This window comes from Somniosus microcephalus, chromosome 3 (assembly GCF_052327205.1).
Source record: "Somniosus microcephalus isolate GS21.2 chromosome 3, FLI_Smic_1.0, whole genome shotgun sequence".
NCBI lineage: Eukaryota > Metazoa > Chordata > Chondrichthyes > Squaliformes > Somniosidae > Somniosus > Somniosus microcephalus.
The window spans coordinates 249,716,022-249,742,712 of NC_140989.1; the positions used below are offsets into that span (position 1 = coordinate 249,716,022).

The following is a 26,691-nucleotide window of genomic DNA, read 5'->3' on the forward strand; positions in this document are numbered from 1 at the left end:
TTGGAGAAGTAACAGATTTTTAAGCAAGTGTGGGGCAGGGAAAGGCGGGAGGGGAGGAAAGAACAAAGGGAAGATCTGTGATAGGATGGAAGGCAGGAGAGATTGACTGACAAAAGGGATGATGGTGCAAGGCAAAAGGGGATGGTAATGGGGCAAGTTAAGAAACAAAAGATGACTCGAGATGAGGTGTAAATGACAATGGCAGAATCATCAACAGCTGCCACATGAGAGAAAAAAGAAAACATGGGGGCCGAGGTTATAGTCTGAAATTGTTGAACTCAATGTTGAGTCCAGAAGGCTGTAAAATGCCTAATTGAAAGATGAGGTGCTGTTCCTCGAGCTTACGTTGAGCTTCATTGGAACAGTGTAAGAGGCCGAGGACAGAGAGGTCAGAGTGGGAGTGGAGCGGAGAATTAAAGTGACAGTCAATCGGAAGCTCGGGGTCACGCTTACGAACTGAACGGAGGTGTTCTGCAAAGCGGTCACCCAATCTGCGTTTGGTCACCCCAGTGTAGAGGAGACCACATCGTGAGCAGCGAATACAGTATACTGGGAATTTTCTGTTTGTTTTAACTGATGTAGGAATAATTTGAGGGACTGTCAATATTTCTCTTCTCTCTCTGAACGAATTCCTTTGGCACCACAGCATCAATTCAATAGCATTCAACATGAGGCAGTGATGATCATAAAACTTGTGACGACAAATATATTTTTTTAATGGGGTTGCTGATAGCATCAGTCAAGGTGATATTTTAAATTACTCTCTTCCCTGAACACAACCAAGCTCATTTATAAACTGTCCTTTTGTTTAGTGCTGAGCAACTTTTTTTTGCATTTAAATTAAAATCAATGTGTTTACTAGCTTGTTGATTTTAAATTCCAAGTCAGTTCAGCTTTGTTTAACCAATGATGATTTTATCTGTATCTTTCTATAGGGCCGCCACAGACCACAACATTGACAACACGACAGCAATACTGCGGGAATGGTTAAAGAATGTTCAGCAGGCCTATCACTATGTGGAATGGAGGCCGCTGGATGATCCCAAGTGAGTAGTCTCCATTGTGCAGCCATCCCTGTCAACACTCGGCCCCTCATTTTAAACTTTACAGACATATTTTAGACGAGTTCCAAATATTTTCACAGAAACCTCTTTCAACGAAGTGTCTGTGCAGTTGATGTAAGAAAATATTCCTGGTTCACTTTAAAATAGAATAGGAACAATTAAATGGACACCGCCTTCAAAAGAAGTGTTGGGGGAAACCTTATTTTAATAGGTGTGACACGCTGAGGTAGATCACGTCGGCACTGTGTCACAAGCATGCAGCATCATTGGGACAAAAGTGACAGATTTCACTTTACAGCAACTTTTCCTCTTCAAATAATGACCAGAAATGCTAAACTCACCCTTTTTTTTAATGAAGGCAGGGTATCTTTAAGTTTTATTGTGCCAGACTTGCTCAGTGTCACTCGTTTAGGCATGAGTAGCACTCGGCTTGTTTCAAAAATGCTAAACTTTTATTTGTATGCTAAAAATAAACACAAGGGAGGGATCGGTGCGATCTTTACTCAGAATATCGGGAGGCCCATGCGTGGCCAAACCCGACAGCCAAATCTAGCGAGAGTCGGCAGAGTGGCCAGAGAAGGCCAAGGCAAGTATGTTTATTTAACGTTTCTGTGGAATCCTTGTGGGCCAAGAGGAGCAGGACATCTGCCAAATGCTAATAAGGCCCGGGTGATAAAATCGCTTGGCCCGGCGTGCAGGATATTCACGGCCTCCCAATCCCCAACCGCCAAGCTAAAATCGGGGTTTGAAAGTTCTGGGAAAGAATGGGTTAAGAGTAGGAAATGATAGCCTAGTAACAACAATGTTTTGTTTTCTAGAATTTACTTATAGGTGTTATGTCATTTACAATATTGGCTGTCTGAATTTTTAAAGCGCATCACCTCTATAATGAGACCACTATTCTATAGATAGTGTGTAACTCCACTTCCGCTACAGTGAAATGTCATGACAAGCACTGTTCTTCTGAATCCTCTATTACAGAAAGACCTTTCTTGTGTGGATTGTATTGGAACATCAGGGTCCTGTAGCAACAGTTGTCAAGCATTGGGAAAATGCGAGGGGGAAACAAATTGCAAATCTGTTTAAACATCGAAGCTGAGTTTATTTTCAAAGAGTGACCTACCTCAAAATTGTTCATATTTTTCAACCAAAATGAACGCTCATCACTGCTAATGAATGACACTTGGCAGCTTGTGAGTAGGTTATAGGTTCATGCATGAAGCGACTGAAGCTCGCAGGATATATTTTTGTTCTAAAAAAAACAGCTCCAGTATATTGTGCATGCTGTTCATTCATGCTGCTTATTATACTGTCTTCCTCATCCATGTGCTCCTAGCTCATACACTCTCTGAAAACCTCCTGTGTCACCTAGCTGACTGCATAAACATGGAGTGGATCTATCATAAAACATGGAGTGGACATGTATACCTACACTACGGCAACCACAAATCCCCACACGGTGAGTTCCTGGTTTCAGGCATGCTGTGAGGAGGAGGTGCCAAAGAGGAAGCAAGATTCTTCACCGCCAGAAGGGTGGGGAGAGAGGGAAAACATGGAGGGCCAGTCACTCCAAGCCGCTCCAAAAAAAAATCCTTTAATCCTGGTGCAAGCACCGTTATAGTTAGTGCAGGAGATCCATTAGTTAGTGCAGGGGATCCATTAGTTAGTGCAGGGGATCCATTATAGTTAGTGCAGGGGATCCATTATAGTTAGTGCAGGAGATCCATTATAGTTAGTGCAGGAGATCCATTATAGTTAGTGCAGGAGATAGAAACATAGAAGATAGGAGCAGGAGTAGGCCATTCGGCCCCTCGAGCCTGCTCCGCCATTCAATGAGATCATGGCTGATCATCCAAATTCAGTACCCTGTCCCTGCCTTCACCCCATATCCCTTGATCCCTTTAGCCTTAAGAAATATATCCAACTCCTTCTTGAATATATTTAATGAACTGGCCTCCACCACCCTCTGTGGCAGAGAATTCCACAGGTTCACCACTCTCTGGGTGAAGAAATTCCTCCTCATTTCAGTCCTAAATGGCTTACCCTTTATCCTTAGACTGTGACCCCTGGTTCTGGACTCCCCGGCCATCAGAAACATCCTTCCTGCATCTAGTCTGTCCAGGCCTGACAGGATTTTATAGGTTTCGATGAGATCCCCTCTCAATCTTCTAAACTCCAGTGAGTATAAGCCCAATCGACACAGTCTCTCCTCATACGTCATTCCTGCCATCCCAGGTATCAGCCTGGTGAATCTTCGCTGCATTCCTTCCATGGCAAGAACGTCCTTCCTCAGATAAGGCGACTAAAACTGCACACAATACTCAAGATGTGGTCTCACCAAGGCTCTGTACAACTGCAGCAAGACATCCTTGTTCTTGTACTCGAACCCTCTTGCTACGAAGTCCAACATACCATTTGCCTTCTTAACCGCCTGCTGCACCTGCATGCTTACTTTCAGCGACTGGTGCACAAGAACACCCAGCTCTCTTTGCACTTCCCCTTCTCCCAATCTATTGCCATTCAAAACATAATCTGCCTTCCTGTTTTTGCCACCAAAGTGGATAACCTCACATTTATCCACATTATATTGCATTTGCCATGTTTCTGCCCAATTACCCAACCTGTCCAAATTGTACAGGAGTTTCATGACATCCTCCTCACAGCATACCCTCCCACCCAGCTTTGTGTCGTCTGCAAATTTGGAGATATTACATCCAATTCCCTCGTCCAGATCATTAATATATATTGTGAACAGCTGGGGTCCTAGGACCGATCCTTGTGGTACCCCACTAATCACTGCCTGCCACTCGGAAAATGACCCGTTTATTCCAACTCTTTGCCTTCTGTCCACCAACCAGTTCTCTATCCAAGTCAAACCCTGCCCCCAATCCCATGTGCCTTAATTTTGCACGCTAATCTCTTATTCAGGACCTTATCGAAAGCCTTCTGAAAGTCCAAATACACCACATCCACTGGTTCTCCCTTATCTATTTTACCAGTTACATCCTCAAAAAATTCCAGTAGATTAGTCAAGCATGATTTACCTTTTGTAAATCCATGTTGACTTTGTCCGATCCTGTCACTGCTTTCCAAGTGCTCTGTTATTACATCTTTTATAATAGACTCCAGCATTTTCCCCACGACCGATGTCAGGCTTACTGGTCTGTAATTCCCCGCTTTTTCTCTACCACCTTTTTTGAATAGTGGGGTAACATTAGCTACCCTCCAATCCATGGGTACTGTTCCAGAGTCTATCGAGTTCTGGAAGATGGCCAGCAATGCATCTACTATTTCTAGGGCCACTTCCTTAAGTACCCTAGGATGTAGATTATCAGGCCCTGAGGATTTATCAGCCTTCAGTCCCATCAATTTTCCAAACACCATCTCACTACAAATACTGATTTCTTTCAGTTCCCATTAGTTAGTGCAGGGGATCCATTAGTTAGTGCAGGAGATCCATTATAGTTAGTGCAGGAGATCCATTATAGTTAGTGCAGGAGATCCATTATAGTCAGTGCAGGAGACCCATTATTGCCCATGGGGCGATCCATTTTAGCCGGTGGAGGAGATCCATTATAGCCTACTGAGGAGATCCATTATAGTCCGTGGAGATTATCCATTATAGTCCATGGAGGAGATCCATTATAATCAGTGGAGGAGATCCATTATAGTCAATGTAGGAGATCCATTATAGTCCATGGAGGAGATCCACTATAGTCAGTGGAGGAGATCCATTATAGTCAATGTAGGAGATCCATTATAGTCAGTGGAGGAGATCAATTAAAGTCCATGGAGGAGATCTATTATAGTCCATGGAGGAGATCCATTATAGTCCAATGAGGGGACCCATTATAGTCTGTGGAGGAGATCAATTATAGCCCATGGAGGAGATCCATTATAGTCAGCAGAGGAGATCCACTATAGCCCATGGAGGAGATTTGTTATAGCCCACAGAGGAGACCCATTATAGCCTGTGGAGGAGATCCATTCTAGTCCATGGATGAGATCCATTATAGTCCATGGGGGAGACCCATTACAGTCCATGGAGGAGATCCATTATAGTCCATGGAGGAGATCCATTATAGTCCAAGGAGGGGATCCATTATAGTCTGTGGATGAGATCAATTATAGCCCGTGGAGGAGATCCTTTATAGTCAGCCGAGGAGATCCACTAACGCCCATGGAGGAGATCCATGATAGCCTGTGGAGGAGATCCATGATAGCCTGCAGAGGAGATCCATTATAGCTTGTGGAGGAGACCCATTATAGTCCACTGAGGAGATCCATTATAGGCCATGGAGGAGATCCATTATAGTCCATGGAGGGGATCTGTCGTAGTTAGTGCAGGAGATCCATTATAATCAGTGGAGATAATCAATTATAGTCCATGGAGATTATCCATTAAAGCCTCTGGAGGAGATCCATTACTGCCAGCAGAGGAGATCCATTATAGTCTGTAGAGATGATCCATTATAGTCAGTGGAGGATATCTATTATAATCCACAGAGGAGATCCATTGTAGCCCATGATGTAGATCCATTATAGTCAGTGGAAGAGATCCATTATAGTCAGTGGAGGAGATCCATTATAATCAGTGGAGGAGATCCATTATAGTCTGCGCTGGAGATGATCCATTATAGCCCATGGAGGAGATCCATTATAGTCAGTGGAGGAGATCCATTATAGTCGGTGGAGGCGATCAATTATAGTCAGTGGGGGAGATCCATTATAGTCAGTAGAGGAGATCCATTATAGCCAGTGGAGGAGGTCCATTATATTCAGCGGAGGAAATCCATTATATTCAGTGGAGGAGATCCATTATAGTCTGCGGAGATTATCCATTATAGCTCATGGGGGAGATATATTATAGACTGTGGAGATGATTCATTATAGTCCATGGGGGAGATCCATTATAGTTCGTGGAGGAGATCCATTATAGTCAGTGGAGATCATCAATTATAGTCCATGGTGATGATCCATTAAAGCCTGTGGAGGAGATCTCTTATAGCCCACAGAAGAGATCCATTATAGTCCATGGAGGAGATCCATTATAGTCTGCAGTGGAGATCCATTATAGTTAGTGCAGGAGATCCCTTATAGTCAGTGGAGATAATCAATTATAGTCCATGGAGATTACCCATTAAAGCCTGCGGAGGAGATCCATTATAGTCTGTGGAGAGGATCCATTATAGTCCATGGAGGAGATACATTATAATCAATGGAGGTGATCCATTGTAGCCCATGGAGGAGATTCATTATAGTCAGTGGAGGAGATCCATTATAGTCAGTGGAGGAGATCCATCATAGTAAGTGGAGGAGATCCATCATAGTCAGTAGAGGGCATCAATTATAGCCAGTGGAGGAGATCCATTATATTCCACAGAGTAGATCTATTATTGTCTGTGGAGGAGATCCATTATAGTCTGCAGTGAAGATGATTCATTATAGCCCACGGAGGAGATCCATTATAGTCAGTGGAGGAGAGCCATTATAGTCCATGGATGAGATCCATTATAGTCCACAGAGGAGATCCATTATAGTCCCTGGAGGAGATCCATTATAGTCCACGGAGGAGATCCATTATAGTCCACCGAAGAGATCCATCATCGTCTGTGGATGAGATGATCCATTATAGTCCATGGAGGTGATCTATTATAGTCCATGGAGGAGATCCATTATGGTCCATGGATATGATCTGTTAAATTATGCGGAGGAGATCCATTATAGTCTGTGGAGATGATGCATTATAGTTCATGGGGGAGATTTATTATAGTCCGTGGAGGAGACCGATTATAGCCCGCTGAGGAGGTCCATCATAGTCTGTGGAGGAGATCCATTACAGCTTGTGGAAATGATCCATTATAGCCCGCTGAGGAGGTCCATCATAGTCTGTGGAGGAGATCCATTACAGCTTGTGGAAATGGCCCATTATAGCCTGCTGAGGAGGTCCATCATAGTCTGTGGAGGAGATCCATTACAGCTTGTGAAAATGACCCATTATAGCCCGCTGAGGAGGTCCATCATAGTCTGTGGAGGAGATCCATTACAGCTTGTGAAAATGACCCATTATAGCCCGCTGAGGAGGTCCATCATAGTCTGTGGAGGAGATCCATTACAGCTTGTGGAAATGATCCATTATAGTCCACGGAGGAGGTCCATCATAGTCTGTGGAGGAGATCCATTACAGCTTGTGGAAATTACCCACTATAGCCCGCTGAGGAGGTCCATCATAGTCTGTGGAGGAGATCCATTACAGCTTGTGGAAATGATCCATTATAGTCCACGGAGGAGGTCCATCATAGTCTGTGGAGGAGATCCATTACAGCTTGTGGAAATTACCCACTATAGCCCGCTGAGGAGGTCCATCATAGTCTGTGGAGGAGATCCATTACAGCTTGTGGAAATGATCCATTATAGTCCACGGAGGAGATTCAATATAGTCCATGGAGGATATTCATTATAGTCCGTGGAGGGTATCCATTATAATCCACAGAGGAGATCCATTATAGTCCGTGGAGGAGATCCATCATAGTCTGTGGAGATGGTCCATTATAGTCCACAGAGGAGCTCTATTATAGTCAGTGGATGAGATCCATTATAGTACATGGAGGAGATGCATTATAGTCCGTGGAGGAGATCCATTATGTTCAGCGCAGGAGATCCATTAAAGTCTGTGGAGATTATCTATTATAGTCCATGGGGGGTCTACTATAGTCCGTGGAGGAGATCCATTATAGCCCATGGAGGAGATTCATTTTAGTCTGTGGAGGAGATCATTATAGTCCATGGAGGAGATCCATTATAGCCAGTGGAGATCTATTGTAGTCCGTGGAGGAGATCCATTATAGTCACTGGAGGAGATCAATTATAGCCCTTGTCGGAGATCCATTATAGCCCGTGGAGGAGATTCATTATAGCCCATGGAGGAGTTCCATTATAGTCTGTGGAGATGGTCCATTATAATCCATGGAGGAAATCTATTATAGTCAGCGGAGGAGATCCATTATAGTCCATGGAGGAGATCCATTATATTCAGTGCAGGAGATCCATTAAAAGTCTGTGGAGCTGATCTATTATAGTCCATGGGAGGATCTACTATAGTCTGTGGAGGAGATATATTATAGTCCATGGAGAAGATCTATTATAGTCTGTGGAGGAGATCTGTTATAGTTCGCAGAGGGGATCCATTATAGTCAGTGGAGGAGATCCATTATAATAAATGGAGGATACCCATTATAGTCAGTGGAGGAGATCAATTATAGCCCTTGTAGGAGATCCATTATAGCCCATGGAGGAGATCCGTTATAGCCAACAGAGGAGATCCATTATAGCCCATGGAGGAGATCCATTCGAGCCAGCAGAGGAGAGCCATTATAGCCCATGGGGGAGACCCATTATCACCTGTTGAGGAGATCCATTATAGCCCTTGGAGGAGATACATTATAGTCCACGAAAATCCATTATAGTCCACGGAGGAGATCCATTACAGTCTGTGGAGGAGATCCATTATAGTCTGTGGAGATGATCCATTATAGTCCATGGAAGATATCTATTATAGTCCATGGAGGAGATCCATTGTAGTCTGTGCAGGGGATCTATTACAGCCCATGGAGGAGATCCATTATAGCCCATGGAGGGATCCATTATAGACCATGGAGGAGATCCATTATAGTCCATGGTGAGATCTATTACAGTCTGTGGAGGAGTTCCATTATAGCCCCCAGAGATGATCCATTATAGTCCACGGAGGAGATCCATTATAGTCTGTGCCAGAGATCAGTTATTGCGCTGCAGAGGAGATCCATTATAGTCCATGGATGGGTCCATTATAGTCCGTGGGGAGATCCACTATAGTCCGCAGAGGATATCCATTATAGTCCGTTGAGAAGATCCATTATAGCCGGTGGAGGTGGTCCATTATATTCCATGCAGGAGATCCATTAAAGTCTGTGGAGATTATCTATTATAGTCCATGGAGGAGATCCATTATAGACCATGGAGATGATCCATTATAGTCCACGGAGGAGATCCATTTATAGTCTGTGCAGGAGATTGATTATAGTCTGCAGAGGAGATCCATTATAGTCCATGGAGGGATCCATTATAGTCAGTGGAGGAGATACACTATAGTCCATGGAGGAGATCCATTATAGTCTGTGGAGGAGATCCATTATAGTCTGCAGCGGAGATCCATTATAGTCCACGGAGGGATCCATTGTAGTCAGTGGAGGAGATCCATTATAGTCTGTGGAGGAGATCCATTAAAGTCAGCGGAGATGATCTATTATAGTCCATGGGGGAGAACCACTATAGCCCACAGAGGAGACCCATTATAATCCACAGAGGAGATCCATTATAGCCTGTGGAGGAGAGCCATTGTAGCCTGTGGAGGAGAGCCATTATAGCCCATGGAGGAGATCCATTATAGCCCATGGAGGAGATCCATTTTAGTCTGCCGAGGAGATCCATCATAGTCTGCAGAGGAGATCCATTATAACCCATGGCGGAGATCCATTATAGTCCATGGAGGAGGTCCAGTATAGCCAATGAATGAGACCCATTATAATTAGTGGAGGGGATCCATTATAGTCCACAGAGGAGATCCACTATAGTCCACAGAGGAGATCCATCATAGTCCATGGAGATGATCCACTATAGTCCACAGAGGAGAGACATTATAGTCCATGGAGGAGATCCATTATAGTCTGTGGAGGGATCCACTGTAGTCCGTGGAGTTAATCCATTATAGTCCATGGAGGAGATCCATTACAATCAGTGGAGGAGATCCATTATAGTCAGTGGGGGAGATCCATTATAGTCAGCGGAGGAGATCCATTATAGTCTGTGGAAGAGATCCATTATGGCCCATAGAGGCGATATATTATAGCCAGTGGAGGAGATCTACTATAGTCTGTGGAGGAAATCCATTGTAGTCCATGGAGGGATCCATTATAGCCCATGGAGGGATCCATTATAGCCCACAGAGGAGACCCATTATAGTCAGTGGAGGAGATCCATTACAGTCCATGGAGGAGATCTGTTATAGTATGCGGAGGAGATCTATTATAGTCTGTGGAGGTGATTCATTATAGTCCGCGGAGGAGATCCATTATAGACCATGAAGGTGACCCGTTGTAGCCAGCAGCAGAGATCCATTATAGCCCACGGAGGGTATCCATTATAGCCCGCAGAGGAGATCCATTATAGTCTGTGGAGGAGATCCACTATAGTCTGTGGAGGAGATCCATTATAGCCCACAGAGGAGATCCATTATTGTCCATGGAGGAGATCAACCATAGTCTGTGGAGACAACCCATTACAGCCCACAGAGGAGACCCATTATAGTCCGCAGAAGAGGTCCATTATAGTCTGCGGAGGATATCCATTATAGTCCGTTGAGAAGATCCATTATAGTCTGTGGAGATGGTCCATTATAGTCCATGGAGGAGATCCATTAAAGTCTCTGGAAACGATCCATTATAGTCAGTGGAGGAGATCCATTACAGTCCATGGAGGAGATCTGTTATAGTATGCGGAGGAGATCCATTATAGTCGGTGGAGGAGGTCTATTATAGTCTGTGGAGGTGATTCATTATAGTCCGCGGAGGAGATCCATTATAGCCCATGAAGGTGACCCGTTGTAGCCAGCAGCGGAGATCCATTATAGCCCATGGAGGGTATCATTATAGCCCGTGGAGGAGATCCATTATAGTCTGTGGAGGAGATCCATTATAGTCTGTGGAGGAGATCCATTATAGCCCACAGAGGAGATCCATTATTGTCCATGGAGGAGATCAACCATAGTCTGTGGAGACAACCCATTACAGCCCACAGAGGAGACCCATTATAGTCCACAGAAGAGGTCCATTATAGTCTGCGGAGGATATCCATTATAGTCCATTGAGAAGATCCATTATAGTCTGTGGAGATGGTCCATTATAGTCCATGGAGGAGATCCATTAAAGTCTCTGGAAACGATCCATTATAGTCCATGAAGGAGATCCATTACAGTCTGTGGAAATGATCCATTATAGTCTGTGTAGATGATCCATTATAGTCAGTGGAGGAGATCTATTATAGCCTATGGAGGAGATCCATTATAGTCCATGGAGCGATCCATTATAGTCCACGGAGGAGATTTATTATAGTCACTGGATATGATCCATTATAGTCCACAGAGGAGATCCATTATAGTCAATGGAGGAGATCTATTATAGTAGGTGGAGGATATCCATTATAGTCAGTAGCAGAGATCAATTATAGCCCATGGATGAGATCTGTTATAGCCAACAGAGGAGATCCATTATAGCCCATGGAGGAGATCCATTCGAGCCAGCAGAGGAGAGCCATTATAGCCCATGGGGGAGACCCATTATCACCTGTTGAGGAGATCCATTATAGCCCTTGGAGGAGATACATTATAGTCCACGAAAATCCATTATAGTCCACGGAGGAGATCCATTACAGTCTGTGGAGGAGATCCATTATAGTCTGTGGAGATGATCCATTATAGTCCATGGAAGATATCTATTATAGTCCATGGAGGAGATCCATTGTAGTCTGTGCAGGGGATCTATTACAGCCCATGGAGGAGATCCATTATAGCCCATGGAGGGATCCATTATAGACCATGGAGGAGATCCATTATAGTCCATGGTGAGATCTATTACAGTCTGTGGAGGAGTTCCATTATAGCCCCCAGAGATGATCCATTATAGTCCACGGAGGAGATCCATTATAGTCTGTGCCAGAGATCAGTTATTGCGCTGCAGAGGAGATCCATTATAGTCCATGGATGGGTCCATTATAGTCCGTGGGGAGATCCACTATAGTCCGCAGAGGATATCCATTATAGTCCGTTGAGAAGATCCATTATAGCCGGTGGAGGTGGTCCATTATATTCCATGCAGGAGATCCATTAAAGTCTGTGGAGATTATCTATTATAGTCCATGGAGGAGATCCATTATAGACCATGGAGATGATCCATTATAGTCCACGGAGGAGATCCATTTATAGTCTGTGCAGGAGATTGATTATAGTCTGCAGAGGAGATCCATTATAGTCCATGGAGGGATCCATTATAGTCAGTGGAGGAGATACACTATAGTCCATGGAGGAGATCCATTATAGTCTGTGGAGGAGATCCATTATAGTCTGCAGCGGAGATCCATTATAGTCCACGGAGGGATCCATTGTAGTCAGTGGAGGAGATCCATTATAGTCTGTGGAGGAGATCCATTAAAGTCAGCGGAGATGATCTATTATAGTCCATGGGGGAGAACCACTATAGCCCACAGAGGAGACCCATTATAATCCACAGAGGAGATCCATTATAGCCTGTGGAGGAGAGCCATTGTAGCCTGTGGAGGAGAGCCATTATAGCCCATGGAGGAGATCCATTATAGCCCATGGAGGAGATCCATTTTAGTCTGCCGAGGAGATCCATCATAGTCTGCAGAGGAGATCCATTATAACCCATGGCGGAGATCCATTATAGTCCATGGAGGAGGTCCAGTATAGCCAATGAATGAGACCCATTATAATTAGTGGAGGGGATCCATTATAGTCCACAGAGGAGATCCACTATAGTCCACAGAGGAGATCCATCATAGTCCATGGAGATGATCCACTATAGTCCACAGAGGAGAGACATTATAGTCCATGGAGGAGATCCATTATAGTCTGTGGAGGGATCCACTGTAGTCCGTGGAGTTAATCCATTATAGTCCATGGAGGAGATCCATTACAATCAGTGGAGGAGATCCATTATAGTCAGTGGGGGAGATCCATTATAGTCAGCGGAGGAGATCCATTATAGTCTGTGGAAGAGATCCATTATGGCCCATAGAGGCGATATATTATAGCCAGTGGAGGAGATCTACTATAGTCTGTGGAGGAAATCCATTGTAGTCCATGGAGGGATCCATTATAGCCCATGGAGGGATCCATTATAGCCCACAGAGGAGACCCATTATAGTCAGTGGAGGAGATCCATTACAGTCCATGGAGGAGATCTGTTATAGTATGCGGAGGAGATCTATTATAGTCTGTGGAGGTGATTCATTATAGTCCGCGGAGGAGATCCATTATAGACCATGAAGGTGACCCGTTGTAGCCAGCAGCAGAGATCCATTATAGCCCACGGAGGGTATCCATTATAGCCCGCAGAGGAGATCCATTATAGTCTGTGGAGGAGATCCACTATAGTCTGTGGAGGAGATCCATTATAGCCCACAGAGGAGATCCATTATTGTCCATGGAGGAGATCAACCATAGTCTGTGGAGACAACCCATTACAGCCCACAGAGGAGACCCATTATAGTCCGCAGAAGAGGTCCATTATAGTCTGCGGAGGATATCCATTATAGTCCGTTGAGAAGATCCATTATAGTCTGTGGAGATGGTCCATTATAGTCCATGGAGGAGATCCATTAAAGTCTCTGGAAACGATCCATTATAGTCAGTGGAGGAGATCCATTACAGTCCATGGAGGAGATCTGTTATAGTATGCGGAGGAGATCCATTATAGTCGGTGGAGGAGGTCTATTATAGTCTGTGGAGGTGATTCATTATAGTCCGCGGAGGAGATCCATTATAGCCCATGAAGGTGACCCGTTGTAGCCAGCAGCGGAGATCCATTATAGCCCATGGAGGGTATCATTATAGCCCGTGGAGGAGATCCATTATAGTCTGTGGAGGAGATCCATTATAGTCTGTGGAGGAGATCCATTATAGCCCACAGAGGAGATCCATTATTGTCCATGGAGGAGATCAACCATAGTCTGTGGAGACAACCCATTACAGCCCACAGAGGAGACCCATTATAGTCCACAGAAGAGGTCCATTATAGTCTGCGGAGGATATCCATTATAGTCCATTGAGAAGATCCATTATAGTCTGTGGAGATGGTCCATTATAGTCCATGGAGGAGATCCATTAAAGTCTCTGGAAACGATCCATTATAGTCCATGAAGGAGATCCATTACAGTCTGTGGAAATGATCCATTATAGTCTGTGTAGATGATCCATTATAGTCAGTGGAGGAGATCTATTATAGCCTATGGAGGAGATCCATTATAGTCCATGGAGCGATCCATTATAGTCCACGGAGGAGATTTATTATAGTCACTGGATATGATCCATTATAGTCCACAGAGGAGATCCATTATAGTCAATGGAGGAGATCTATTATAGTAGGTGGAGGATATCCATTATAGTCAGTAGCAGAGATCAATTATAGCCCATGGATGAGATCTGTTATAGCCCACTGAGGAGATCCATTACAGCCCATGGAGGAGATCCATTATAGTCAGTGGAGGAGATCAATAATAACCCATGCATGAGATATATTATAGCCCATGGAGGAGATCCATTATAGCCTGTGGAGCAAATCTATTATATTCAGTGGAGGAGATCTATTATAGTCAGCGGAGGAGACCCATTATAGTCTGCGGAGGAGATCCATTATAGTCCACAGAGGAGATCCATTATAGTCCGTGGAGGAGATCAATTACAACCCATGCATGAGATATATTATAGCCCCCAGAGTAGATCCATTAAAGCCCATCAAGGAGATCCATTATAGCCTGTGGAGGAGATCCATTATAGCCTGTGGAAGAAATCTCTTATATTCAGTGGAGGAGATCTATTATAGCCAGCGGAGGAGATCCATTATAGTCTGCAGAGGAGACCCGTTAAAATATGTGGAGATGATCCATTATAGTCTGTGGAGATGATCCATTATAGTCAGTGGAGGAGATCTATTATAGCCTGCTGAGGAGATCCATTATAGCCTGCAGAGGAGATCCATTATAGTCCACAGAGGAGATCCATTATAGTCCACAGAGGGATCCATTAAATATCCACATAGGAGATCCATTAGAGTCCACAGAGGAGATCTATTATAGTCAGTGGAGGAGATCAATTATAACCCATGCATGAGATATATTATAGCCCATGGAGGAGATCCATTATAGCCTGTGGAGCAAATCTATTATATTCAGTGGAGGAGATCTATTATAGTCAGCGGAGGAGACCCATTATAGTCTGCGGAGGAGATCCATTATAGTCCACAGAGGAGATCCATTATAGTCCGTGGAGGAGATCAATTACAACCCATGCATGAGATATATTATAGCCCCCAGAGTAGATCCATTAAAGCCCATCAAGGAGATCCATTATAGCCTGTGGAGGAGATCCATTATAGCCTGTGGAAGAAATCTCTTATATTCAGTGGAGGAGATCTATTATAGCCAGCGGAGGAGATCCATTATAGTCTGCAGAGGAGACCCGTTAAAATATGTGGAGATGATCCATTATAGTCTGTGGAGATGATCCATTATAGTCAGTGGAGGAGATCTATTATAGCCTGCTGAGGAGATCCATTATAGCCTGCAGAGGAGATCCATTATAGTCCACAGAGGAGATCCATTATAGTCCACAGATGGATCCATTAAATATCCACATAGGAGATCCATTAGAGTCCACAGAGGAGATCTATTATAGTCAGTGGAGGAGATCAATTATAACCCATGCATGAGATATATTATAGCCCATGGAGGAGATCCATTAAAGCCCATGGAGGAGATCCATTATAGCCTGTGGAGGAAATCTATTATAGTCAGTGGAGGAGATCTATTATAGTCAGTGGAGGAGATCCATTATAGTCTACAGAGGAGACCCATTAAAATCTGTGGAGATGATCCATTATAGTCCATGGAGGAGATCCATTGCAGTCTGTGGAAATGATCCATGATAGTCCGTGGAGATGATCCATTATAATCAGTGGATGAGATCTATTATAGTCAGTGGAGGAGATCCATTATAGCCCACAGAGGAGATCCATTATTGTCTGTGGAGGAGATCCACCATAGTCTGTGGAGACGATCCATTACAGCCCACAGAGGAGATCCATTATAGTCTGCAGAAGAGATCCATTATAGTCCATGGAGGTAATCCATTATAGTCCATGGAGGAGATCCATCATAGTCTGTGGAGATGATCCATTATAGTCAGTGGATGAGATCTATTATAGTCAGTGGAGGAGATCCATTATAGCCCACAGAGGAGATCCATTATTGTCCATGGCGGAGACCCATCATAGTCTGTAGAGATGATCCATTATAGTCCATGGAGGAGATCCTTTAAACTCCATGGAGGAGACCCATTAAAATATGTGGAGATGATCCATTATAGTCCATGGAGGAGATCCATCATAGTCTGTGGAGATGATCCATTATAGTCCATGGAGGAGATCCTTTAAACTCCATGGAGGAGACCCATTAAAATATGTGGAGATGATCCATTATAGTCCATGAAGGAGATCCATTACAGTCTGTGGAAATGATCCATTATAGTCTGTGGAGATGATCCATTATAGTCAGTGGAGGAGATCTATTATAATCTGCGGAGGAGATCCATTATAGCCTGTGGAGGAAATCTATTATATTCAGTGGAGGAGATCTATTATAGTCAGCGGGAGAGATCCATTATAGTCTGCAGAGGAGACCCATTAAAATCTGTGGAGATGACCCATTATAGCCCATGGAGGAGATCCGTTACAGTCAGTGGAGGAGATCTATTATAGCCTGCTGAGGAGATCCATTATAGCCGGCAGAGGAGATCCATTATAGTTCATGGAGGAGATCCATCATAGTCTGTGGAGATGATCCATTATAGTCCACGGAGAAGATCCATTATAGTCAGTGGTGGAGATCCATTATAGTCAGTGGAGGAGATCCACTATAGCCGGTGGAGGAGATCCATTATAGTCCATGGAGGAGATCCATTATAGCCCATGGAGGAGATCCATTATAATAGGTGGTGGAGATCTGTTATAGTCCATGGAGATGAGCCATTATAGTCCATGGAGGAGATCCATTATAGTCCATGGAGGAGATCCATTATAGTCCATGGAGGAGATCCATTATAGTCCACGGAGGAGATCCATTATAGTGTGTGGAGGAGATCCGTTATAGTCCGTGGAGTAGATCCATTATAGTCCACGGAGGAGATCCATTATAGTCCATGGAGGAGATGCATTATAGTCCACGGAGGAGATCCATTATAGTATGTGGAGGAGATCCATTATAGTCCGCAGAGTAGATCCATTATAGTCCATGGAGGAGATCCATTATAGTGTGCAGAGGAGATCCATTAAACTCCATGGAAGAGATCTGTTATAGTCTGTGGAGGAGATCCATTATAGTCCAGGAAGAAGATCCATTAAAATTTGTGGAGATGATCCATTATAGTCTGTGGAGGTGATCTGTTACAGTATGTGGAGGGGTCCATTATAGCCCATGGAGGAGATCCATTATAGCCCATGGAGGAGATCCATTATAATAGGTGGTGGAGATCTGTTATAGTCCATGGAGATGAGCCATTATAGTCAATGGAGGAGATCCATTATAGTCCATGGAGAAGATCTATTATAGTCCATGGAGGAGATCAATTCTAGTCCACGGAGGAGATCCATTATAGCCCATGGAGGAGATCCATTATAATAGGTGGTGGAGATCTGTTATAGTCCATGGAGATAAGCCATTATAGCCCATGGAGGAGATCCATTATAGTCCATGGAGGAGATCCATTATAGTCCATGGAGGAGATCCATTATAGTCCACGGAGGAGATCCATTATAGTGTGTGGAGGAGATCCATTGTAGTCCATGGAGTTGATCCATTATAGTCCACTGAGGAGATCCATTATAGTCCACGGAGGAGATCCATTATAGTCCACGGAGGAGATCCATTATAGTATGTGGAGGAGATCCATTATAGTCCACGGAGTAAATCCATTATAGTCCATGGAGGAGATCCACTATAGTGTGCAGAGGAGATCCATTAAACTCCATGGAAGAGATCTGTTATAGTCTGTGGAGGAGATCCATTATAGTCCAGGAAGAAGATCCGTTAAAATTTGTGGAGATGATCCATTATAGTCTGTGGAGGTGATCCGTTATAATAGGTGGTGGAGATCTGTTATAGTCCATGGAGATGAGCCATTATAGTCCATGGAGGAGATCCATTATAGTCCATGGAGAAGATCTATTATAGTCCATGGAGGAGATCGATTATAGTCCACGGAGGAGATCCATTATAGCCCATGCAGGAGATCCATTATAATAGGTGGTGGAGATCTGTTATAGTCCATGGAGATGAGCCATTATAGTCCATGGAGGAGATCCATTATAGTCCATGGAGGAGATCCATTATAATCCATGGAGGAGATCCATTATAGTCCATGGAGGAGATCCATTATAGTATGTGGAGGAGATCCATTATAGTCCATGGAGTAGATCCATTATAGTCCATGGAGGAGATCCAGTATAGTCCATGGAGGAGATCCATTATAGTATGTGGAGGAGATCCATTATAGTGTGCAGAGGAGATCCATTAAACTCCATGGAAGAGATCTCTTATAGTCTGTGGAGGAGATCCATTATAGTCCAGGAAGAAGATCCATTAAAATCTGTGGAGATGATCCATTATAGTCTGTGGAGGTGATCCATTATAGTCCATGGAGGGGTCCATTATAGTCCATGGTGGAGATCCATTATAGCCCACGGGGAGATCTATTATAGTCTGTGGAGGAGATCCATTATAGTCCATGGAGGAGATCCATTATAGTCCATGGAGGAGATCCATTATAGTCCATGGAGGAGATCCATTATAGTATGTGGAGGAGATCCATTATAGTCCATGGAGGAGATCCATTATAGTATGTGGAGTAGATCCATGATAGTCCATGGAGGAGATCCATTATAGTCCATGGAGGAGATCCATTATAGTATGTGGAGGAGATCCATTATAGTCCGCGGAATAGATCCATTATAGTCCATGGAATAGATCCATTATAGTGTGCAGAGGAGATCCATTAAACTCCATGGAAGAGATCTGTTATAGTCTGTGGAGGAGATCCATTAGAGTCCAGGAAGAAGATCCATTAAAATCTGTGGAGATGATCCATTATAGTCTGTGGAGATGATCCATTACAGTCTGTGGAGATGGTCCATTATAGTCCATGGAGGGGTCCATTATAGTCCATGGTGGAGATCCATTATAGTCCACGGGGGAGATCTATTATAGTCTGTGGAGGAGATCCATTATAGTCCATGGAGGAGATCCATTATAGTCAGAGTTATACAGCACCAAAAGAGGCCCGTCAGCCCATCGTGTCTGCGCTGGCCATCAAGCCCTGTCTATTCTAATCCAATTTTCCAGCACTTGGTCTTGTATGCTATGGAGTTTCAAGTGCTCATCTAAATGCTTCTTGAATGTTGAGAGAGTTCCTGCCTCTACCACCCTTTCAGGCAGTGAATTCCAGATTCCAACCACACTCTGGGTGAAAAAGTTTCTCCTCAAATCCCCTCTAAACTTCCTGACCCTTACCCTGAAACCATGCCCCCTGGTTATTGACCCGGCTACTAAGGGGAAAAGTTCCTTTCTATCTACCCTATCTATGCCTGATACACCTCAATCAGGTCCCCGCTCAGCCTTCTCTGCTCTAAGGAAAACAACCCCAGCCTGTCCAGTCTCTCTTCATAGCTGAAACGCTCCAGCCCAGGTAACTTTCTGGTGAATCTCCTCTGCACCCTCTCCAATGCAATCACATCCTTCCTATAGTGTGGTGATCAGAACTGCACACAGTATTCCAGCTGTGGCCAAACTAGCGTTTTGTACAGCTCCATCATAACCTCCCTGCTCTTATATTTTATGCCTCGGCTAATGAAGGCAAGTATCCCATATGCCTTTTTAACCACCTTATCTACCTGTCCTGCTGACTTCAGGGATCTATGTACATGCACACCAAGGTCACTCTGATCCTCTGTCCTTCCTAGGGTCCTACCATTTATTGTGTATTCCCTTGCCTTGTTAGTCCTCCCAAAATGCATCACCTCACACTTTTCAGGGTTAAATTCCATTTGCCACTGTTCTTCCCATCAGGCCAACCCGTCTATATCATCCTGTAGCCTGAGGCTTCCCTCCTCGCTATTTACCACCCCACCAATTTTCGTGTCATCTGTGAACTTACTGATCATACCTCCTACATTCATATCTAAATCATTAATATAAACTGCAAACAGCAAAGGACCCAGCACCGATCCCTGCGGTACACCACTGGACACAGGCTTCCAGTCACAAAAACAACCTTCGACCACCACCCTCTGCCTCCTGCCACTAAGCCAATTTTGGATCCAATGTGCCAAATTGCCCTGGATCCCATGGGCTCTTACCTTCTTGACCAGTCTCCCATGTGGGACTTTGTTAAAAGCCTTACTGAAGTCCATGTAGACTACATCAACTGCACTACCCTTATGCACACACCTAGCCACCCCCTCGAAAAATTCAATCAAATTGGTTAGACGTGATCTCCCCCTGACAAAGCCATGCTGACTATCCTTGATTAAGCCTTGCCTCTCCAAGTGGAGACTGATTCTGTCCCTCAGAATTTTTTCCAATAATTTCCCTACCACTGATGTTAGGCTCACTGGCCTGTAATTCCCTGGTTTATCCCTACTACCCTTCTTGAATTGGGACTCTACTCATTGGAGTTCAGAAGAATGAGAGGCGATCTTATTGAAACATATAAGATTGTGAAGGGGTTTGACCGGGTGGATGCGGTGAGGATGTTCCCAATGATGGGTGAAACTAGAACTAGGGGGCATAATCTTAGAATAAGGGGCTGCTCTTTCAAAACTGAGATGAGGAGAAACTTCTTCACTCAGAGGGTGGTAGTTTTGTGGAATTTGCTGCCCCAGAGAGCTGTGGAAGCTACATCATTAAATAAATTTAAAACAGAAATAGACAGTTTACTAGAAGTAAAGGGAATTAGGGGTTACGGGGAACGGGCAGGAAATCGGACATGAGGCTAGGTTCGGATCGGTCATGGCCCTGTGGGTGGCGGAGCGGGCCCAGGGGCCGTGTAGCCTGGTCCTGCTCCTACTTCTTGTGTTCTAATTCTGTGTTAGATTTCAGGAGATGGTTCTATTCACAGGGATTAGTGGAGACCTCGGGAACAGGCTGCCAGCTAGGAGTCCTTCAAGAGTAAATTGGGCCTGTTCCTGGCTGGGGTGGAGATCACCTCTTACAGAAGGTAAGTACTGTAGGAAATACAGGGACAGAGTGATCTCCTGGACGAGCTTCGATCGCCTAGATGGGTCGGAGAGGAATTTCCCAGATTTTTTCTCCCAAATTGGCACATTGGGTTTTTTATCTGCTTTTTTGCCTCTCCCGGGAGATCACATGGGTTCGGGTGGGATGGAGAGTGAAAGTAGATTTGAGGTTAGGATCAGATCAGCCATCATCTTATTGAATGGCGGAGCAGGCTCAAGGGGCCAATTGGCCTACTCCTGCTCCTATTTCTTATGTTCTTATGAATAATGGTACTACGTTAGCTGTTCTCCAGTCCTCTGGCACCTCCCCTGTGGTCAGAGAGGTTCTGAAAATTTGTGTCAGAGTCCCTGCAATCTCCTCCCTTGCCTCACACAGCAGCCTGGGATACATCTTGTCTGAGCCTGGGGATTTATCCACTTTTAAGCCCGCTAAAACCGCTAGTACCTCCTCCCTCTCATTACTAATTTGTTCAAGTATATCACAATCACCCTGCCTGATTTCTATGCCTACATCATCCTTCTCCATAGTGAACACAGATGCAAAATATTCATTTAAAACCTCACCTGCATCTTCCAGCTCTACACACAGATTGCCACTTTGGTTTCTAATGGGCCCTACTCTTTCCCTGGTTATCCTCTTGCCCTTAATATACTTATGATACATCTTGGGATTTTCCTTTATTTTGCCCGCCAGTGTTTTTTCATGCCCCCTCTTCGCTCTCCTCATTTATTTTTTAAGTACCCCCCTGCACTTTCTATACTCCTCTAGGGTTTCCACTGTTTTTAGTCCTTTGTATCTGCCAACAGCCTCCCTTCTTTTCCTAATCCATTCTTGTATATCCCTTGACATCCAGGGTTCCCTGAGCTTGTTGGTCCCACCCTTGAACTTCACGGGAACATGTTGGTGTTGTACTCTCTCTATTTCCTTTCTGAAGGACTCCCACTGCTCTGATGTGGATTTTCCTACAAGTAGCTGATCCCAGTCCACTTTGGCCAGATCCTGCCTTATCGTATTAAAATTGGCCTTCCCCCAATTTAGAACCTTTATTTCCAGCCCATCTTTGTCCTTTTCCATGTCTACCTTAAATCTCACCGAATTATGGTCACTGTCACCAAAATGCTCTCCTACTGACACTTCTACCACTTGCCCAGCTACATTCCCTAGAATTAGGTCCAGTACCGCCCCCTCTCTTGGAGGAATTTCTACGTGCTGGCTCAAAAAGCTCTCCTGGATCCATTAAACTCCATGGAGGAGATCCCTTATAGTCCACGGAGAAGATCCATAATAGTCCAGGATGGAGATCCATTATAGTCTGTGGAGATGATCCATTATTGTCAGTGGAGATGATCCATTATAGTTCATGGAGGAGACCCATTATAGTCCACGGAGGAGATCCATTATAGTCCACAGAGGAGATCCATTATAGTCCACAGTGGAGATCCATTATAGCCTGTGGAGGAGATCAATTATAACCCATGCATGAGATATATTATAGCCCACGGAGGAGATCCATTAAAGCCCATAGAGGAGATCCATTATAGCCCGCGGAGGAGATCCATTATAGCCTGCGGAGGAAATCTATTATATTCCATGGAGGAGATCTATTATTGTCAGTGGAGGAGATCCATTATAGTCTGCAGAGGAGACCCATTTAAATCTGTGGAGATGATCCATTATAGTCCATGGAGGAGATCCATTACAGTCTGTGGAAATGATCCATTATAGTCTGTGGAGATGGTCCATTATAGTCAGTGGAGGAGATCTATTATAGCCTGCTGAGGAGATCCATTACAGCCTGCGGAGGAGATCCATTATAGTCCATGGAGGAAACCTATTATAGTCCATGGAGGAGATCCATTATAGTCCACGGAGGGATCCATTATAGTCCACAGAGGAGATCCATTATAGTCCACAGAAGAGATCTATTATAGTCAGTGGAGGAGATCAATTAAAACCCATGCATGAGATATAGCCCATGGAGGAGATCCATTAAAACCCATGGAGATCAATTATAGCCTGCGGAGGAAATCTATTACATTCAGTGGAGGAGATCTATTATAGTCAGCGGAGGAGATCCATTATAGTCCATGGAGGAGATCCATCATAGTCTGTGGAGATGATCCATTATAGTCCACGGAGAAGATCCATTATAGTCAGTGGTGGAGATCTATTATAGCCAGTGGAGGAGATCCACTGTAGCCCGTGGAGGAGATCCATTATAGCCAGTGGAGGAGATCTATTATAGTCCATGGAGGAGGTCCATTATAGTCCATGGAGGAGATCCATTATAGTCTGTGGAGATGATCCATTATAGTCTGTGGAGATGATCCATTATAGTCCGTGGAGGAGATCTATTATAGTATGTGGAGGAGATCCATTATAGTCCGCGGAGGAGATCCATTATAGTCCATGGAGGAGATCCATTATAGTCAATGGAGATGATCCATTATAGTCCGTGGAAGAGATCCATTATTGTCCATGCAGGAGATCTATTATAGTTCGCAGAGAAGATCCATTATAGTCCACGGAGGAGATCCATTATAGTCCATGGAGGGATCCATTATAGTCCACGGAGGAGATCCATTATAGTCCATGGAGGGATCCATTATAGTCCGCGGAGGAGATCCATTATAGTAAGTGCAGAACTATTATAGCCTGTGGAGGAGATCCATTATAGTCAGTGCAGATCTATTATAGTATGTGGAGGAGATCCATTATAGTCCCTGGCGGGGAGAAACTGCCAAGAACAGTAGAGCCTTTTAAAAGGAGAAATACCACATAGCCCTCTGGTGACTGCCGGAGTTATATCACATAGAAATACCACATAGCCCCCTGGTGACTGCCGGAGTTATATCACATAGAAATACCACATAGCCCCCTGGTGACTGCCGGAGTTATTTCACATAGAAATACCACATAGCCCCCTGGTGACTGCCGGAGTTAGATCACATAGAAATACCGCATAGCCCTCTGGTGACTGCCGGAGTTATATCACATAGAAATACCACATAGCCCCCTGGTGACTGCTGGAGTTATATCACATAGAAATACCACATAGCCCCCTGGTGACTGCCGGAGTTATATCACATAGAAATACCACATAGCCCTCTGGTGACTGCCAGAGTTATAGAAACATAGAAGATAGGAGCAGGACATTCGGCCCTTCGAGCCTGCTCCGCCATTCAACGAGATCATGGCTGATCATCCAAACCCTAGCACCCGGTCCCTACGCCGACAGCCATCCCACCCAAGCCCTATCCCCGTAACCCTGTAACCCCACGTATTTAATCCCCCCTAAAACTAAGGGCCAATTTTTTTATCATGGCCAATCAACCTAACCCGCACATCTTTGGACTGCTGGAGTTATATCACATAGAAATACCACATAGCCTTCTGGTGACTGCCAGAGTTCTATCTTCCTGCTTCCCGGTTAGGGGAATGGTGCGGTGCAAACTGAAAAGGGGGAAGAGAATAAACTAAAAGGATCAAGTAATAGGAAAGGTTAGATCAACTTTGTCCTTTTATAAGCACAGAAATAGATAAATAACGGGGCTTCTGTTCTGTATAAGTGGGGCGTTCGTTCAGTCAGTGTCATACCTATCAACCTTTTAAGCTCTGTTAACCTAAAGATTATAAAGAACAGTCAATGGTAAACAATACTGCACAGAAATGTACAACAGTGATAACATTTTGATGCAAAAGCTGCTTGTGTAGTGAAGAGACCAATTCCCTCTATATAGAAAGGGAAAGCATTACAATTATCACATTGGAAGAACAGACAGACCAAGTAGGTAGAATTAATACGATTAGCAAACTAGTACAACCCAATGTAAAGCAATGCAAAGCAGGTTGGCCAATTAGAGAGAATGTGTGAGCAGTTAATTGTGGATTCCACACCGACACAACATGCTGCCACAAATCTAACTTTAATTAGGGGGCATTTAGTGTTAATCATGCTCTTGATTCAGCTGGCAAGTTTGCTTGATATTTTTTTTGTTACTCAGAATACAGTAGGTGCCATGAGAGGGTTAATACACCAGGGCAATTCATTTCAATGGGCACAGTGACCTTTTCTCATCTTTGAATGAAATGCTGGCTGCACTGATCCTTACAGCAACCCTTGAATGCTCTTCAGAGTTCGTGTTAAGTTTCTTTAATGAGAGGTTGACTTGGTTCAGGAGCTCACTTTCTCCTTTGGGGTGGTGGGTGGGAGGGTGTTATTCAACGTTGGTGGTGGCGAATCGGCCGCCCATTATACACCCTGGCTGATATTCCTTGTCATTAACGCACCCCCACCAAAGTTGAATTTCACCCCCCTCCCTCCCACCCACCGAAATGTCAGCGTAAGGTCTATTATTGTGTCTTGCCAAGATGGGTTTTGATGCTACCACTGAGCCTTTGATTGGCTTCCAGGTACTATTCTGATGAAATCGGGCCAAAACACTGGACCAATTCCAGGTTCACACATGTGATGAAACTCAGGCAAACGGCACTGAAAACTGCGAGGGAGAAGTGGGCTGACTACATCCTGGTGAGTGAAACTTCTTTCAGGTTACAGTCTCTTTCAAACCAATCAGGAGTCCTGTTAGCCAATTATCACTTAGGATGGCAAAAACACTTCCCACTCAATTGCTTATCGCCTCCATTTTTGGTGGAAAATCTGAAGAAACACTCCACTGATTCTTGATTTTTACTATGTTTATGTGCTGCTTCAAATTAATTCTGCCACATCGGGTGAGATTAGTACTGCAGCAGTCAGACACCAAATTGTAAACATCAAAATAGACCAATATTGGGATCAAAGTAAATACTGTAGTATTTAATTTCCTTTGCTAGCCACAGGCCTACATTGCAATCTATCAAGCCATAGAGGAGTGATAGAGGAGGCTCGTGTGGAGCATAAACACCGGTATAGACCAGTTGGGCCGAATGGTCTGTTTCTATGCTGTAAATCCGATGCAAGTTTGTTCTGCCTGCCTGAAGTTCAATTATTCCAGTAACTCTTCTCAATAAGGTTGCCTTTAGGAGCCATATAAAAGGATGCTATGGTGAAAAGCTGGGGAAGTGTGGTATGTTTTTTGCAGTAGAAAAGAAACTAAAAGCAATACATCTTATATCAATGGGGATGGGAGTTTGGAGGAGATTACACTGAGATGCTTCGGTGTCTAATATTCACCATGTTCAATCTTCCTGGGCCACAACATTCCCATTGATGGAAACAGTGCCTGAGTTTAGCACCTTGGTCAAGGGAGGGGCCCACTCCAGAGTGGCCACACCCTCCATGGTGGGCTACAGCTCAGTGGTCCGCACTGCATGGATGGGGAATATTGCCTCCGCCATAGACAGCCCCACACTGCTCAGGCTGCTTGGCATGCTGAAATTACTTCCAATACCATTCGTTGACTTTTTGATTTGTTCCCTCCCACCTCCAGAAACAGTTAAGCCAATTGTAAGAACCGAACCACCCAATGACTGGGATCAGCTACTTCAGCCCAGATCAGTTAGGATT

General features: G+C 44.3%; 1 protein-coding gene across 1 annotated transcript in view; it reads left to right on the top strand.

Moving 5' to 3' along the window:
• Positions 1–909: 909 nt before the first annotated feature.
• LOC147121821 (procollagen galactosyltransferase 2-like) overlaps positions 910–26,691 on the top strand; it is a 159,743-nt gene continuing 133,961 nt past the window's right edge. Inside the window, exons 1-2 of the mRNA XM_085978005.1 lie at positions 910–1,046; positions 25,596–25,713. Of these exons, the coding sequence (XP_085834131.1) occupies positions 910–1,046; positions 25,596–25,713 (255 nt within the window). The remainder of the gene's footprint in view (positions 1,047–25,595; positions 25,714–26,691) is intronic.